Source organism: Pleurodeles waltl, chromosome 9 (assembly GCF_031143425.1).
Source record: "Pleurodeles waltl isolate 20211129_DDA chromosome 9, aPleWal1.hap1.20221129, whole genome shotgun sequence".
NCBI classification, from domain to species: Eukaryota; Metazoa; Chordata; class Amphibia; order Caudata; family Salamandridae; genus Pleurodeles; species Pleurodeles waltl.
Window position 1 is genome coordinate 1,103,487,939 of NC_090448.1, and position 19,467 is coordinate 1,103,507,405.

The window sequence follows — 19,467 nt, forward strand, 5'->3', positions numbered from 1 at the left end:
ACATCTCTGAATAAGAGGCTGAAACAGTGTAAGTCAGTGGGCCTTAACAGTGTTCAGATGACATGCTCTTAAGTCCTTGGCCTCTCCCCAGTACACATATAGTGAAGGTTGGATATACACCATTTGTAATTATCAAATCTAATAACTTAACAACAAAATCATTGTTGTTACTCATTTATATCAAACTGCTAACAAGCACTCACAAAGCCAAAAGGTCTGAATTGCACTGGGCATTTGTTTGTTGTTGTCTAATATGGCTAATTCCAATCACAAAAAACTCGAAAAGGGACACCTAAATGCTGGTCAGGCAGCACAATGTGTAAAACACATGATTGTAGTTCCGCAGATTTAAACCGTGCCCCTTTAGAGAACCTCCATTTTGTGATCTCACTTATAACACTTTAGTCCACAGTAGGCTTTTGCCATAAGACAACTAAAAGCGGTCTCATTAGTGCGAACTAAAAATTGTAATTTTGGAAACGGAGTCAAATCTAAAATTTGTGGAGCAGAAAAATGGAGCATCCCTTTGTTCCTCTGCGGCACTCACTCTGCCGTGTCTCAGAGGACAGGAGAAGAGCTGATTTTACATGTCAAGTGGGATGGTCGTGCACTTCAGTGAAAGAAAGTTAAGGGCCCGATATCCTCCTCTGTGACCCTCAGGCCATGACTGTAGGTCTCTGAGATCTTGATGCCGCCACACCCCTTTAGGAATGGAACTGTAGTATTTGTTGTTTAGTGAAGTTGACCCAAAAGATGTGCAGGCCTTTTGCTCCCTGGCCAAACAGATCCAAATATCCTCAGCTTCTCAAGAGGAAAGGGACAAACATAAGTAACAAACAGCAATATGGAGCATGGGGGCCATGGGGAGCATGGGGGCCAAATCACAGAGGAGAAAGTGGGGAAAGAAACACAGCGGGCAGGGCAGAAGCAACACAGGTGTAAGCAAGGGGAAACAAAGTCGGGCAGCAAACTAATGGGGAAAAGTAGCAACATGGAGCGCACAAGGTAGATAAGTAAATGGGCTTTGCTTTGACAGGGCTCAGCCCTGACCCATGTCTAGTACTAACCCACCCTAAAAGGACTAATCAGAATCACAATCAAACTCTTCTTCGTGGTCTTTAAATGCCTTTAAAACCCAGCCCAGGAATAGGATTCCAAAAGACCTGGCACTAAGACTTTGTCAGCATGCCAACCTGAAATAGAAACTGCAACCACTCTGCAAACCACTGAGCAATATTTGAGTGAGATGCTCTACAGATAACGATCAACCTTACAGGGATCACTAGTGGAACCCAAATCCTTTTTAATGATAGAAAGGCACATTCAAGAATACTAGGAAAAAATAAATATATTTTAAAAATGTACTTGAAAATTAAAACCTTATCCTAGTGCATACAATAGGAGTAGTGACTATAGTAAAAATCAACAGAAGAGTAGCTGCAAGTGTGAACAGCAGAACATTTTCAAACCTAGTGAAAACGTGATTTTGTATCAGTCCAAACCTCATTTCATTGGTTACCGGCACCAAAAGAAAAGCCTTATTTGAGTTTGAAAGATGGATTGCACTGGCCTACTTGTTTTGAATAATGAAAATACTGTAAAATATAACAATGTCATCTGCGGTTCTCGTCTGCATTGAAAGACGAGCTGATGAGTTCAGCACAGGCTGAGTGCACCTCCCATTCATTTTCAGCATATGCAGGTGATATGACCCATTTCCTCACCTCATCTTGCATGAAGTTCCTCTCTATACCTTCTCACTCTGCCTCCCAACTTATATAATATTATCTAGTCACTGTTGAATCTTTAAGAACAAACAATTAGCAGAAAGTGGCCAGATGCCATTTTACTTATTCATTCTGTAAAACTGTGCTGTTTGAATAAAAACAATGAAAAATAAATGCAATTTTCATTTTTCATGAAATGTTCACAACTCGGCATCAGATGTTTAGAACAAAAATTTCAACTCAAAATAAATATTGCAAATCTTTCAAGCAAACTTGATTATCACACTAACAAAGAAATTAATAAGCATGAGGTTCAAATCACTTGTGTCTAAATGATCAACATATAGGGCTAAGGGAAGGGGATACCTGGAAGGGAACGTACAGGATAATTGTAATTTAACTGCCAATCTCACCTAATCTGGCCTAGTTAACAGAACTAGAAATAACGCTATTCTAATTCCCAAATCCCAAAACAGTAACAAAGAAAATGCCACAGCTTAATTTTTCCCCCACAATGGCTGCCCCTGTATGGAAATCCTAATTATTAGACATTTCCGCTACAAACAGGCATCGGGCATTGATACCCATTAAGGTATCCATGTCTCATACAACTCAGTGTAGCAGCACCAAGACCGCTGTCTGTTCCTTAAATTCTAAACTCGAATCACATAATCGAAGACAGAAATCTAAAGGAAATATCAGTCTCATTGGACTAGATAATCTGAGTGTAATCTAAAAGTGCAAAAATATTTCAATGTTTTGTTACTTACATTGTGTGTGCTTCAGGTCCAATAAGAACTCTAAACAAATAAATAAATATCCAACATGATCTGTCAAAGATGACGTATTTGAGTATTTTGGACAAAACACATGAGAGCACTGAAGAGAGAATGAGACTACAAGGTCTGTTGGTAAATGGGGTGTATTTACTTTGGGCATCCTGGCTTTCGAAGACTCTCCAAACAGAAGGCAACACAAACAGGAAGGAGCACATCACTCGATATTCCATGGCATAGATGTATCCAAGTAGTGTACGGACAAGTAGAGAATTTGCTTAAAGTTCGGTAGATTGAAATTAAAAATGAGTAGAGAGGTGTTTTTTCAGGAACAGGGAAAATACTAAAATCACCCAAAGACAAACAAGATTACTACAGTCTTCACTCCTTTTTGGTAGGTTACAGCAAGCACCCGACACGTAGTTGACAATGTTACAGTGTTTCTGAAATCCAAAGCATTTAATATTTAAACGTGGAAGCAGAGGCGATCACAGGCTTGTAGAGAACAAATCCCAAAATTATTTAAGCATTTGGCCCCTCTACAATTGGAAAACAAGTAAAAGTAAGACCAAAATATTTAGTTGCAGTCAGTAGACTAATGGTCAGAGCTAATGACAAGTACACAATGGAACGACTTCTGTAATGGCAGAATTATAGTGAACGTTTTTACAAAATGTTTGCTGTATCAATAAGGACATCTTGGTAGTCAATGGAAACTGTGACTGGTGAAAGCTGAAGGGTAGACTCCCCATTCTTTTTTCTACAGGGTGGCTAAGATGTATTGGTGTGGGAGCAATAATATGGTAATCTTTCAGTAAGGGGTTCTGTAAAGAATTACAAAAGGTTCAATTAAAAAGTTCAGTTAAAGAGCCCTTATTAAGGCGGTATCAATATCTGTGAAATCTCATCCGCAGGAAAAACAAATCCACCTTAGAGGCTTCCTGAATCGTCCACGTAATGACACGAGCAAAGACTGCCCCAGATGCAACAAAACGCATGGATCTTTCAGCTCTGCTATCAAGTGGGGTAGTGTCTCACCAAAGAAATTCCACGGAATTCACATGTGAATCACCGGCTCCCTCAGTGGAAATCTACCCCCTTCTGGATGGCTTCCAAGCCACAATTATCAGCACCTCTCACATTAATACGCTTCAGAGCGTTTGAAGCAAGAACTGCTTGATTTGTCTTTCTAGGAACTACTTCATTCATTTGCAATTAGACCATGATCTCATCATTCTCGTCAACAGTAACTATAAGAAGCCGGACGCTTAGTCTTACCTTTTCAGCCAGTAGCTCTCTGATCTTGGTGGCTTGCAGTCGAAACTTGAAGAGTTGCGTCTCCAGTGCAAGGCAGCGGTTCTGCCAGTCCACGCAGCTGCTATTCTCTAGGATTAGGTCCGCCATAGCGGAAGTCGTTAGTCTGTTCCAGCAGGTCTTTCAGAAGGCCCCTACAGTAAAAAAAAAAAAAGAAAAAAAGTTCATTCGTCAAGAAACATTTACGTAAACGGCACAACACTAGGTGAAACATTTGCAGGTCCAGCAAACGTCACCATCGGGCGAGACTACCAGGAAGCACAATAAAAAGCCAAATACAACATAATCACATATACATATGAAGTCCCCTCCAAAAGAAGACTAAATATTGCCATTTTTATACATCTCTGCTGTATCCCCCGATGAGACCATTTGTGCCAAATACACTCCTTCACTCAAACACAAAATTGCCTTTTTATACTGCAAAATATAATAATAAATACATGAAAGTAACATTCCCATGAAGTTCAGGATGCTCTGATCTTTAGTTCTATTGCCACTCCTTTTCTTTGATCCTCCCACTGTTTCCATTGGCCGATACTATATGCTGGTGCTAAATATAATAGCATGAATTATAATTTGGAGTGGATGGTAGTCGACCACAAGTGATAAAATCTCTAACCTGTTAGGTTCAGGCAAACGTTTCAATCATTTAAACTGGAGCTCACCCCCTGGTAGGTGTAGCACACAGCAGACAGGCATAACTTACAGAAAATGTGTAAAACATTTAAAAGTAGCATAACAGTTTAGAATTCAAAAGCACAACACAATAAAAATTTCACGCCAATTAAAAGAAAGAAAAAAAAAAAGAGAGATTTAACAAACAAAATGACGTCAAAACAACAAAAATCCTATAAGAGATATTGGAGATATACATTTTAGAAGATTTAATCCAAAATGTGCCAAAAATAAGAAAAAGGCCAATCAGTAGTCACTGTTCAGTGTTAACCGGACATAGGTATGATTTCAGACTCACGATCTGATGGAGTACAGGTCGGATAAACCAAACAGGTTCGTCCCGGTCAAAGAGTTAACGTTCTGACTTAGTATCTGAATTGGACTCTTAAAATCCTCCAGTGAGCAAGGCTGCAGGTTGCATCCGCCAAAGCTCTACTGAAGCCGGAAAGCTGCTGCATGAGGTAACTAACACTGAGGCTATTGGTATATGCGGGAAAAGCACAAAGGATGGAAAATGGTTATTTTGCAGCTGATGAAGTCCTCCAGTTGGATGAATACTTTTTGCATCTTTGCCTGGTCAAAATGTCTACGTTTGAACTTAAGTCTTTTTATGAGGATCAAAATCTTTCAGCAAGGCAAGCCTGAAATAAGCATTCAACAAAATTGTATTGAAATCAGACACCTTTGCAGCAAAGTCCCACTGACTCTCCAGTGGTCTTGGAAGTTTAAAATGTTTGTAAGCCCCAATTTTCCAGAGTTTCTGAAGCAGTGCCTCTTGGCCATTTTTAAGACAGCACTCAGGGGCCAGAACACACTCCAAAAGAGTCTGACACCCTTGCCATTCTCTTTTTTCAAGCCCACAAGGCCTATTAAGAAGGCTAATTTTTTAATGTTTAAAATATGCTTCTATATTTTCAATATTTGCAGTTCCTGCTCTTCTTCTTAGAGAATGGCAGCTGAAATTTTGCTAATACTAGTTTTACTGGATCCATGACACAAATTCTCTTTATACAGATATAAGATTTATCAAACATCAACTCGATGGCAGTGCCATTTAAAGGTTTCACAATCTTCTTGAACCCGCATCAATCTAGATTCTGTCTTGCCCAGTGGGCAGAGATCATCCTTGCACTTTCTGAGGTGGCCTGCTGCATCTGGTCACTTGCTGTTCCCATTTAAGATATTCAGAGTCTTGCAAAATCCTTCACAGATAGTCCCACCCTCAAAATCAATAGACCTCTTTCTACCTGTAATAAACTGCAGATATGAAATGGTCTATAATGGAGCAGTGACCTCCTGCTTGCAGGAAATAAAGCTTTTCTCAATTCGAACAACACTACTCAAAATGTAAATGTTGGTCCAAGACACTAGTAGCACCAAACTGAGTCTTACCTAAAACATGAAAAACCCTGCTTAAATGAAAGAGACAAAATAAAATAACACAAGATTACTTTATGATTGCAATCTAAGTACTCCACAGGAGGCAAAGAAACAAGGGCAGCCACTCCGCTTGGGAGAGGAGCGTCGCCCCGCTGCTAAAAGCATAAAAATAAAGGGATAATAAAAGTATTCTATTACCCATCTATTTTTCTGCTTTCATGGGGCGGGGCGGGGCCAGCCTCCTCCACGTCAACAAGTGGAGGAGGAGTAGAGGAAGTAGCTTCTAAAAGCGCATGTCAGTTTGGCCAGCCGTCCGTGGCCAGACAAACTGATATGCGCACTTAGAAACTCTCCACCCGGCTGTATTTTACAGCCGGGTGGAGGCCAATTTCAGGGCCCCACTCCCTCCTTTAGCGGCATTTCTGCTTGCTCGGGCCAACTGAAGCAATTCTTTCATGCTGTGTAACAGCATGAGAAAAGCATTGGGATTGGCTGGGGAGGGAAGAAGGCAAGAGGTGGCTGGAGCGGGGGAATCACTGAGGGGCAGGTAAGTTTATCATCATTATTTTTATTTTTATTTTACTACTACCCCCTCCTCCCCACGCCCCCTGCTCCTTGCGCAACCCTACCCCCCCTGCTCTGTGCACGCCCCCCCAAAAACACACACAAACACCCACTCCTTCCTGGCAGCGACTGCAAAGACACAACACACCAAAAAGGCAACCTTATTTCTACATTTGAAAGAAGTGACAACAGGTTATGCAAATAAGTGCAGTGTCAAGCTAGACCTAAAAATTAGCTCATCTGATGAACGTAATGACGGTTCTATGTAGTATCTACGTAGCAATATGCTTAACAGACAAAATAATCAGACTCTGTCTTCATTGTTTAAGCGGTAGATACAAAGAAGCAACTGTTTTGGTTTGAAGTTAGAACTGCTTTTTAGGCTGATCTCCTATTAACAACTATAATAATCGGATGTTTAGTAAGAACAACCCAGTTTCAAAGAGACTTTATTTTCCGGTTAGTGGGAAAGCAGGAAGAGAGCACATAAAAAGAAATGCTCCCTGTTTGATCCAAAGTTCATCCTAAAAAATCGATTCAGTTTAGCGTTGACGTTGTGTCTTTGGAACACAGTACGGTCACAAGTACCGCCTGGTTGTGTGGTACAAGATTGATTATACAGATGAATCATTGCTAAAGAAAATGTTGCTCACCGGTTATTTGCTCTTTATCCTAAGCCAATTGCTCAAATTACTTTAATGATTTTCACAACAAATCTCATCCTTTCAAAACATCATATAACTTTCACCTAAAAGGTGATACTAGACACAGCATCACCACCGCAAAGGTAGTACTGGAAACTGTGCCGAAGTGAAGTAGAAGTGAAATTAAAGACGCATGGGAGAGACTCCAAATGCGCTACATACCCCGGCACTGTGTCCCACGTGTATCACACCAAGTACAATAAATGCCAACCACTGAGCCAGAATAGTGGCGATGGAAGTGGGTATATGTAAACAGAGGCCACTTAGGGGAACTACTGCTTGGGTAGCTTCAGCCGTAGAATAGTTGGGTTGCATCCACTTCGCAAGGCTATAAAAAGGGTACAGTAAGCAATTCGCCAGTAACAATCAGACAAATATTTTCTCTGGAATAGTCTTAACACAATGCAGTTCAGAACTAGTGGCCAAACCGTATCGCAAAAATTATGCAGTGTTGACCCGGTGGAGGCTTTGCAGGTTATGATACTGGGCACAGTAATCGGGAAACCAAATAACAGAGAATTGGATCCTGTGGTGTTGGACAGGTATTCTTTCTAAAAGAGGCACCTTAATAGTGATGCTCTGAGACATAAAATATCCAACGGGAATGGGTGGATAAACAGCCTGCCTGCTTAGGTGATTTCCAAGTGTCCTGTGCCCTGGCTGAATGTAAATGAGACTGGCCACTTTTGAAGTATATTTTTTCCAAAAGGCAAACAGCCCAGAAAGACTATGATTAGCATCAGTGCCTGGTGAAAGATTAATGAATGAGTCATGGGTACCAGTTGGATATGTGAAACTCAGTGCAGGGGACAGTTCCTGCAGCCCACTCATGCACTGCTCCGAACTGTGGCTCTTCAGACTGCCTCTCCAGTGTCACTGGCCACTGTAAGGTTAAATTCAAGCCTCGTCAATTCAGCAAGTACTATATTCTGCATTAGTGAAACAGTGAAAAAGAAAAAGAGCTTTCGCAGAAATGTTTCTGTGAAACCCAATGCGGTAAAAGAACTTTGACATGCCAGCTTAATGAACTCTGTACAAGTGATGGGTGAATGAGAGAACATCACTAAAAGGGCATGATGCGGTTAATGCTGCTCTCTGCTGGCCGCAAGAAGGGCAAGGGGCCACATTTCAGAGGTGGGCATTAAGAGCAATACCCTTCCAAGTACAGCAGATGTCCATCTTCTGACTACTGCCTGAGCTGTAGCAGAGCATTTGCCATGCACGGCAGCTCCCCCCATTGTGGTTTTTTTCTGGCTGCATTGGTGCTAGGTTGGCACTGTGATTTAAGTGGATACATGTCTCCAGTACCAACCCTAATTTTACCTCTAGAAATTGAGGCAAAGAGTTGTGAATCTGCAGAAATATCTCTCTTGCACATTAAGGTTGATGCATTGTGTATTAAGATTAGTGTATATTAAGGTTAATAGCTGAATGTGTAGAATCACATTAAGCAGCACCCAGACCCATAGCTGGGGAGGATGTCCACTGTACAGTAGAATGCTCACAGTGTTGAGATGAACTAGACGTTTTGATGGACAGGGCTGCTGTCGAGTTTGTTTCAGAGGTTGCTTGTGCACGTGTCTTAATGGGAGGTGGGATAACAATTCCAGTTGAGCAGCTTTTTTGGTTCAACTCATTTGCACGGGATGGAATTGCAGCCAGAGAAATTCCCAGTGGTTCCATCTATAATTTATTTATCATCTCACACATAGTTTGGATTCATGCAGAATGATAGGCCCTGAGCATCAAGTCATTCAAGAAATGTTAGACACCATGAAGGCACACATGTGCTGCTGCTTGCTCCCTGCCCCTTTAGGGACACACCTGAGACTACATTCAGAACAAATATAGTCCCTTATAATGAAAGAGGCACACTCTACAAAACAGGACTGTTGCCAGTGAGTTCTCACAGCCTGCGCTCTGTAGACATCCATGGGTCTACTGCCCAGTGCCTTTCTCACCTACTTGTTGTGAGCATCTTGAACTCACGTCAAGAGGGGGAAATCAGTTTACCATCAATAATTCAAGCACAAGGTATGAAATATTGGTCTTATGGCCTCATTTTCTATGATGTATTACTTGATGTAGAACAGCTGATCTTTAAATGTTGCCTCAAGTGTGGGATCCTTTAAGAGTGGGGGACAGACACCTTCTTCAAACAGGGTGAAGGATGAAGACTGGCAACTTTATTTCTGACATAGAAATAGGGTCTCATCTTTCTGGGATTCTTTTAGCAATATGAGAAGTTTGCACTGGCTCTGGAGCAGATAATGTCTTTGCAGTGGAGTCAAGAATGGGAACAATACCAGAAATGCCCTCAGCAAATCTGGGACACAATGGCAATTTGAGAAGATGTAACAGTCTAAAGCCAAGCAGAAACTGCTGGCAAATACCCAACTGTTGTAAAAATCCAATGGTCTTCCACGCAGACATAAATGAGTAAACGACATACAAAACCTCTGGTGACTATTGTCTTCGTAAAATACTTATTCCCCCAAATTCTATCAAAAAGAAAGTGGTGACCACTGTCCGTTCAGTGCCACCCTGCTTATATCAAAATCACTGTAAGGGAGGGACTGTACCCGGTCAAGAGACTAGAGTCAACAAGACTCCTCGCTGAGTGCTGGCATCCTCTCACTGAGACACAAAACTAGCATGACTAAGTGTGACACTCGGGTATAAACATCTGACCTCATAGTGACAATATTACTTTCTCAAAAGTGATGTGTGATGCCCTACTTTACATATAAGCTCACTTTGAGACAGCACACCTCAATTTACAGAAACGTAATCTTATTTGCACATATACCACTCTTGTGTATTACTACCTACACCCTTGGTTACACAAAATTATCATTGTTACGTATGACACCCTTGTCGAATCTTAAATATCATGACTAAGTTTTGACATAGTCATGTATCGACTAATATCATGACTGTATAATCTGATACTTGTGTATCACAGTTACCCTGACTGCGACAAACAATACACTTGGATGATCACAATTATCCCAATTTCGAGCACTGATGCATGGACCGTTTGCGAACCAATAGCAGACATCTTACATTTTCCAATACCAAACGCGATTTGGCAATATGCATGCACGACACATATGTGCAGTCTGGCTCTCTGTAGGGATGTTTGTGGTAAGGTTCTTCCTACAAGCAAATTCTTTAAAAAAAAATAGGGTCACTGGCTGCATTTTTACTTCAGGGTCTACAAGGAGTACTATCTCAGTACCATCAAAAGCTTCATTAACCCACTGGTGAATCTCCTGTCCTCCATGCTGCATCAACCAGAGGGCGGGACACATTGGTTCAATATCCATCACGCTGATTGTGAGTTTCAACACCCTCGTCGGCGACACCTTCATTAAACCATTTATTCCGATGAGGTGCATCACTCATCTATTCACAGTTATTTTTATAGTGCATCCTCACGTAAATACCTCCGCCTTCTCCCCCCATGTGGCACTAGTGCACATACAAGAGGCTGACACGTTAACCTCTAGGAGGAACATGCCATTTCAGGACACCTAACCTTCCTCGAAATTCTGCATCACTCTGTACAGTCACTCTGCACTCCATACTAAAATGTAGCTATACCACTTTTCCAGTGAATGATACATCCTAGCGGGGAGTAGCAGGAACCCTTGTCTCGCCCATCTGCATCAGATTAGATACAAAAGAAAAACTGCTTTTATGATGTCACACTAAACATCTGTGTTTGTAACACCCTGGTGCATGATCATTCGTCCAAAATTGGAGGGAGTAAACTACTTGGATGAGGTAATTTTAGAAAACAGAGTGGTGACAGAGGGCGGTTCAGGGACTGCAAGTAAACAATTCCTCATCTGGAAAGCATTATTAGGATGCGCCTTGGAAGAAGTTAGCCCTAGAAGTCATCATGTGGTTTGATGACTGTTGATAAACTCCATTCCTGCCACCTGTGTCTTCTTTCCATGCTCAGTGCTGCTCTTCATGCCCCTGGGAGTGGTGCAAGACACTTCAACACCCACATGTGCCTGGAGTCGCTGGAGGATGGCCCAAGGAGGAGAAATGTACATTTAAAGTTGAGAACATGCATAGTCTTTTTAATAATGGGACATGGGGGTACGCGGCTGATCCCTCCAAATGCCCTGGTGCTGGAAAATGAATGCACTTACTCATCTTTAACCTCGAGCGTGACTTTCCACTTTGTAAGGTTGTTAAGCTTATCATCCACCTGAAGAAATAACTCTGCAGCTTACAGTGGGCCAATAGAAATAGGCATTTGCAATGCAACGGGTCTCACATTTGCTCGAGTTAGAGCTATTGGCGTTGTAAACTCCTAAACCGGACTTTTCTTGCAACACAAATTGAAATTGAAAACCAAAAAACAAGCACAATCGCGCTATGTAAAACCTAGCGCAGTCACATGCTGAAAACATGGAGTCTCGTATGTTTTCAGTAGTTGGCGGGTGCGCTCGAGGAGGGCTAAACGTATGCAGGCCTTTAACTAATGAAATCAAGCAAATTTTAAAAGGCAAGCCCCGAACCAATGAAAGAGACAGGCGTGACATGGACGTGGTTAAAAGCCCAAAGGGAGATTACAACAGGGACGGAGCGGTTGTGCGCTCAACCGTAAAAATGGGCATTTATAACTCAGGATGAGACCTAGTTATGGGGCATATTCTGGGATGGTGCAAGGATGCTGTAATTCTAAAAAGGGTGCAGTTGATTATTTTAGGCATCCTGGTGCCTAGTTACTAGTGGCGTCCTAGGCCGGTGCCTCGATCTTACTGGCTTGGGAAAGCACCAATCATCTCCTTCTCTATGACACATAACCAATTCTAGCTTGAAAGTGGTGAGCACGGTTCTACCTGGCAGTGCCAGGCTAAACTATCCATAGTGGTCACGACAACTCAACCCTTGCCTGATCAAAACAATAGTGAAGAAAGACACACTAAGCATGATTGTCCGTTTTAACTCCTCCTAGGTTATTCACACATAACTCCTATTTCAAAACAGCATCTTTATGGCTCTCAAGAATCAAGATATATTCGGACATCACAAACTTGTTGCAACCCTTTAACATCAAAGGTTTGTTTCCCTCCTGCCTACTTTGTACAATTTGTTCAATAGTAACATTTGAATTTGGACTAATACTTGTGGGTCCTTTTAAGTAATACTGCCTGCTTTGGTTAATGCATACAAGGGTCTCATTTGGGTCAAGATAAGTACTTGATGAGATCAGTCACGGAGATCTGGTAGTCGACTGAACATGATCACATCACACCACACCACACCACACCAATGTAACGCAAGTGGAATATACCTACATAACCACGTGCAATGGTACATTTACCGATCCATTATCTAGCAAGCATTGCTCATCAAGGGAGGCTAAGAGAAGGGTTGGTGAAAGTCATTACATCTTTGAAAGTCGTTACTCTGCTGAGGTGCGTCCACTTTGCAGAAACATACAGCAGGCGACCAACGCTTTTCCCAAATAAACATAACTCCAACAAGTTTCTTACTCCGCCTTAGGAGTTATACCAGGAGCAGATAACTCTGACAGTCCCACAGCTTACATGGTCTATTCAGCGGGATGCCACCAGACGCAGTCCCTTGAAATTCCGATTCCCACTATCCGCTGGATGGGAAAGATAGCAGGGCACTGCAGTTTGCTACTCTGATTCCCTCCTCTTTGCTCAAGTGTAAGACTTGTTTTCATTTTTCAGTAGGTTCAATTAAATACATATCTTGCACTTCAAATGTGTTTGGCGATTTTTCATCAGGTTCAAGAGTGAAGACGAAGGAAGGCCACTTATTTCCTCATCAAAGCACTGACTGCAACAATATTAAGAGGTAATGTTGGGAGTACTTATCGAGAACCTGCATCACTCCACCGCTCTTTTCCTTTTTACAGCAAATTATAACCTGGGCATCCACCAGAGATGCTTCGACTCACTCTCTGTTGTGCTTCAATAGGTACCAAAGAGTTGCTGGGTTTATCAACTCCCATTATATGAGTACTTGGCTCTTGGGTTAGTATGTCACAATATCGAGTAACAAAATATTTCCCTGCAAAACTACTGACTCTAGGATGTCAGCTACGACTATATCATCTTGGCAAGTGTACATAGGTAAGTAAAGATGTACTATTCTTAACTCCATGTACAAATACACTGACAATGATATACTGTCAAAGTAAATATATGTGATGATGTTTGTTTAGTGTTGTCATATTACCTTAGGTTTGACTCTTGTTTGTGTGTTCCTTTTAGAGTGTTTTCTCATGAAATAGGTCAGTTACTGCTAGACTACGTTGAGCGTTGGATGTGTACTGGTTCGTGGGGTTCCTTTGCACCTTTTAACAACTATGCATCATACTGGAACTATGGTGCTTATCTGTCCTTTCTTCTTCTACAGAGGAACTACTACAATGAGGTAAAGAATAATACTTACTTGCAATACACTAGGAGCCAATATCCTGGAGATGACATTTCTGAAGGACAGTTTCACGCACTTGGTTCTTTGGTAGAACACCACAAGGGGGAAGTGAGTTGAGGGAGGCTACCTCATAAAAAAAATTGCTCTGGATCTTTTGGGATGGATGCACCTCAACAGGTGAAGAGAGAATCAGAAAGTTCAAATTTGATATCTAAGCAAAATTCATCTCCTCTGGGTTGTCTCCTGCGATCATTATATCATGCCCTGTTTAGAGTCGTGCAAGTTTCTATGCAGGAAAAACAAAGGAAAGAAGAAATTCTGAATGAGATTCATTGGGGCAGCCATGGAACCTGATTTTTTGAGGCGGCTTCTATAGAACACCATTCAACACTCTTGAATGATGGTTATAACTGTTTAATTTGTGCAAGTCGGTGACACTGCCACTTCATGCATGGAGCCCAGAACTTTTTTTCATCATCGGACTTTGGCCCATTGGGTAAATGTAAAAGACATAAAAGAGACAAAGAAGAGAATGATAAAATAAAAAATAAAAACAGTGGTAAAGGGAGAAAGAAGGGTTGCAAAAGATCCAGAAAGAGTGAGATAAAGAAATAGGAAGTGGAAGGTGGTGAAAGAAAAACGTATGAGTTGGAATCAAAACTAAGCAGCTTTGGTATCCAACATCCCAGTATTAGGCAGTGCTCGTATCAGGCCCCTAAGAAAAATATTTGGGTCACTGTAATTGTTTTGTTTTGTTTACAAGTTATGCAGTGGCTAAGTATACATCTTGCCAGTATCACTTCCCTCAATTACTGCACAACTAAATCCTGGTGACTACCAATGGCGGCCAGTTTATCAGCTCCATGTAGCGCGTGATTACTTAATAAAAAGAATTACGTGAAGGGGGGCATGGCCTGGAAAGCCAAGATGGTAGACCAGATCTAACGGGGCTCTGTTACAAAGCCCTAACTATCCTGTGGTTATCCGCTGATAGGCATTGCACCAGGTACGGCGGTATAGCGGATTATTGCAGTCGTGCCTGGTAGCTTCTGTGGGCACCTGTAGCGTGGGCAGAAGAACGGGTGCTGAGACGGAGGAGGCGCCCGCATCGCCAGCACACATGTGGACAGGACACATGTGGACAGGAGCCGCCAGTGAGTGCGAGAAACGTCACCAGCTGCACTGAGCTGCAAATTCAGGGGATCGGAGCCAGAGGTGCCTCTGCTTTGCCCCCAAGTGGAGGAGAGAGTGGCGTCTTGGCAGCAGAGCACCAATTGGCAGCTAGCCCAGAAAGCGAACGAGGTGTGTGGGCCCAGGACAGGAGGCAGCCGCGTGGGAGGAAGAATTGAAGAAGTGCGCTCTGCGGCCTGTACTGCGTTGGCGAGCACACACCTGGGTCCCAGGCTGGAAAGGACCCTGTGCTCCCCCAGGCTTTGATACAGAAGGGGAGCCTGTTGCTTGCTGGGTCCACTGCAGTCCCAGAGGGCGAATATTAGGGGACAGGGACGGTGGAGTCCCTGCTTTGAACCCCCCCCCACCCCTCCAAGGCGGGGAGAAGAGACATCCCAGGAGCGGAGCACTAACTGCCGGCCCGCCAGGGGAGGAGGTGAGGGCACACATGATCCACAGCCTGCGCTGTGCTGGTGAAAGCACGCCTGGGCCCGTGATCCCCTCCCAGACTCTCATAGAAGGGGGGAGCCTGGTCTTTGCTGCTCACTAGTGTCCTCCGGAGGCGGGGGAGCCCGCACCTGCCTCACGGTGGCTCTGCATGTGGAGCTGGGGCTTGCAGTGGTTGGGCCCGGCTGGGGTGTCGTCTCCCCCCGTTTGACGGAAGTATAGACTGAACATTGAAGGACACCTAGACGAATGACTGGGACCTCACCCCTTGCCTTCTTGGAGGGAGCAGTAGTGGCAGCAGGTGCGTAGGACATGTTGAGCGCAGTGGCCCAGGCCTGGAGTCAGTATGGCGCCAAGCTGGTGAGAGAGGACCTGTGAGAGAGGGGATCTGCGGAGGGATCCCCTGGGCTGATACAGCTGCTGCCTGAGACGTGGGACTGCTGATGATGCTGCGCCCTGTTGGTTGACACATGGCGCACATGCAAGCAGGTCCTCATTCCTTGGATCTTCACCATAGTGGATATGCTACAGCACATGCATGCCCACAGGAAAAGGATCATCCCGACGAACATCCACCACCTGTCTAGTTGGGTTATACGACTGTTCTGACAACACAGACTGTTGCGGACTGGTGTGCTGGAAGTTGGCTGTCACTACCCTACAGCCCGCGATACCTAGCTTTATTGACCTGGGCCACAGGACCTTATAGACGAGCGCCATGGGGTGTCAAAGGTCTGACACTGGTGGTAACAGCCCCCTCCCCCACCCCCGGCATCAGGGTCTGGTACATCGACGTCCACTGGTCAAAAGTTTGATGCTGTAGTGGTGGAGCGACTTGGTGCATCCTCCGATCAAACAAGAGAAATAAATGCTGGAGAATAAGATCGACAAAGTGGCCACCGACCTCACCTTGCTTCATGCTGATCACCGGAAGCTGGCGGACAGGACTCGCTTATTACAGTGCAATTTGAATGACCTTGCCCCTTAGAATCAAGTGATGAAAGCTTCAGTACAGTCGCTATTTGGCCGAATAACAGCACTGGAACGCAGGGCGGAAGATGCAGAGGGGTGTACAAGGAGGAACAACATTGGTGTGGTGGGCCTCCCAGAGGGAGTGGAGGGTGCCAACGCTGTCTCCTACACAGAGAAATGGACATGTGAAATGGTCCCGGCTGAGTCGCTCACGTAGTTTTTTTCATTAAGAGAGCCCATTGCGTTCCGACGCAGACTTTGCCCCTGGAGTTGAGCCCGCGGCCCCTCCTGTTCCACTTGCTTCATTGTGTGGACAGAGACATCATACTGCAAGAGGTGAGATCACACACGTCCCACCAAGTGGGCAATGCTAAGGTAATGATGTTCCCCGATTACACCATGGCAGTTCAGAGACAAAGGAGCACCTTCTTATCAGTGAAGCATAAACTGCGAACCCTCAATTTGAAGTACTCTCTCCTTTTCCCTGCCTTACCGTCGGAGGGGCTGACGATGTTGTGAGGCTTTCCCCCCTCCCCCCCTCGCGGTCAGATTGTGCTCCTGACTTAGTACAGATCATACGGGACTGTCGCCTCACTCTGCAATCTGCAGCAGCCATCAATGAAATGGCGCCTGCCTCAAACCATGAGGGGAGCCCCAATGGTTCTGGCAGTGTAGACTATTTGCTCAGTGGAGAACTCTCAGAAGCCGACTTCCTGATGTGATACTGCAGACGGCAGACATAATATGAACTGAGAATTGCCCTGGTTTTTCCAATCACACTGCTGTGTCAACTGCCTTAAGTTATCTAGTGCCACTGAAAGGGGGACCAGATTTTTCTTCCCCTCCACCTTTTGTTACTTCCTTGTCTTCCATGCCCATTCCACGCCTTCCCCCACCTTTTCCTTCCCTTACAGTTCATTCCTTCCAATTGGGCTACTCGTTGGGAATCTGCATGCATTTTACTGCCTACATACATACTACGCCTGGGGCTTCCACTACTGGGCTTATTAGACAGGTTCTGCCTTTGTGGGTACTTCTACCTATAGCTTAGTTTTTGCCAGATTGAGAGGTTTGATAATTTGGGCAGATACCAGTTGTCCCTCTGCTCTAATGTTATTCTTCTGTTTTGGTCCTGCTGCATATGTTTGGTTCTTGCTGCAAATGTTGTGGTTATATGGAGCCCAACCCTTCTACTCCCCACCCCCTTTAGACTGTGGGGCACTTCTGTGGCCGCACCGTGGTAATATATATTTTTACACCCGCTACCTACCAATGACCCACACTAACATTCTCACGTGGAATGTGAGAGGTATACACACACCCACATGAAGGTACTCCATTTACTCCTACCTCAAAAGGCATTTGGTGCACATTGCACTCCTGAAGGAAACGCACCTTGCACACACGGAGACCATTAGGCTACAGCGGTGCTGGCGAGGACAACTGTTCGCAACTCACTTCTCATATGCTAGGGGGGCTCTTATATGGATTCCACCAGGTACACCATTCGTGGCTGAGGAACACGACACAGACGGCCAATATGTGTTTGTACGTGGACACTTAGATGGCTGTGAAATATTATTAGGATCAATTTTTGCACCAAATACGGATCAAGCTTCATTCTTCTATCAGTTTTCTGGCATTCTTTCCCTCTGGAGTGACCTCCCGTGGCTCATCGGAGGGGACTTCCACAGTGTCCTCGATCCGGGGCTCAATTTCTCCTTCCTACCATTGCCTACTGCACCCGTGATAACCGCTGCACGATCATTGCAGGATTGGATCCAGCAGTGGCAATTGATAGACGTCTGGCACCAGCAAAAAAACATGGTAAGGGTTTACTCGTTTTTCTCTGCCCCACATCAATTGCATGTGCGGCGTGACAGAATTCTATGCACAGTTAGTCTGATTCACACAGTGCTGCAAACTGACTATCTAGGTCGCACCCACTCTGATCACAATCCACAAAACTTTTAGCTGATGCAGGATAACTCTGACCCTGTTGTCCCCACTTGGTGGTTACAACCTGTGGGTGCTGGGGGACGCCACCTTCCGGGTGGCTCTGGGCACTGCCATAACCAGATATTTTGATTGTAATGATGGCACTGGATCCTCAAGGCTCCTTGAATGGGATGCTTTCAAGGTTACCATGCGAGGACACTGTTTGGGCATGCAGTGGAACATGCGCAAATCTATTGAAAGCGATTTAACCCAAGTGGATGGTACCCTTTTGCAGTACGAGAATCGCGTGATCTGTGATTCTGTGGAGAAACGCCAACTTACAGATAGGCATAGGGAGCGCATGTCTCTGTTGGAGAGGTTGAATTGCCTCGATTATGCAGTACACTCAGCTCGCACACATGCGGCAGCTGATAAACCCGGCTGGTTGCTAGCCTGGTTGATACACCAGGAACAAGCCTGTACTCCGATCTTGGAGTTACATTCGGTCACAGGACACACGCGTCACACCCAAAGTGAGATACACAATTAGCTCACAAGACACTATACACTCTTATACCAATCAACTATGTCGGCAAGTGATGGGGAATTCAAAGCCTTTTTCTCCCCACTCTACCTGCCCAGCAATACGACTGAACAGCAGTCAGAGTTAAACGAAAGCATAATGCTGTTGGAGATACAGGACAGAATGTGTGCCCTGGCTACTGGTAAAACCCCCGGTCCCGATGACCACCCGGCCGAATTTTACAAAGCTTACTTATCCCTGATTGCCACCTGCTTATTGTGGTTTTACGAGGAGGCCACCCTCACTACTTCACAATGGGAGGCTTTACTGATTTCCCTCCCTAAGCCTGGTAAGGATCCAACGGAGATGTGCGCCTATTGGCCATTAGCAATGCTTAATACAAATTACAAGATCCTAGCCAAAATCCTGGTGACCCGTTTGGCACCTCTGGTGCTGAAATTGGTTCACTTGGACCAAAACGGGTTTGTGCCAGCAAGCAGCACTTCCCTGAATCCCAGGCTGTTCTTCCACGTCATTAAGTATTCTACACAGAACTGGCGTGAAGCCAGCTGTTTAGTACTGGACCTTGAAAAGGCCTTTGATTCGCTGGAATTACGTTTTCTGTTCACCATATCACGCCGTTGTGGTCTTAGGCCCGCCTCCTATGGTTGGCACAGCTGCTGTATGCTCAGCCCCTGATCAGAGTTAAGACTGGCTCGATCATTTCTGAGCTGATTTTGATTGGCAAAGGGACTTGCCAGGGCTGCCCCCTCTCCCTGTTGCTATTTTTGCTGGCAATCGAGACCCTGGCAGCGGAACTCCGACGACAGGGAGAAGCC

At 44.4% G+C, this 19,467-nt stretch overlaps 1 protein-coding gene across 2 annotated transcripts in view; it reads right to left on the bottom strand.

Moving 5' to 3' along the window:
* Positions 1–19,467, bottom strand: part of PLEKHH1 (pleckstrin homology, MyTH4 and FERM domain containing H1) — a 277,931-nt gene that overhangs the window by 214,189 nt on the left and 44,275 nt on the right. For both annotated transcript variants that reach the window (XM_069208829.1, XM_069208828.1), the window contains exon 2: positions 3,782–3,951. In XM_069208829.1, coding sequence (XP_069064930.1) covers positions 3,782–3,907 — 126 coding nt within the window. In that variant the 5' untranslated portion in view covers positions 3,908–3,951. The remainder of the gene's footprint in view (positions 1–3,781; positions 3,952–19,467) is intronic.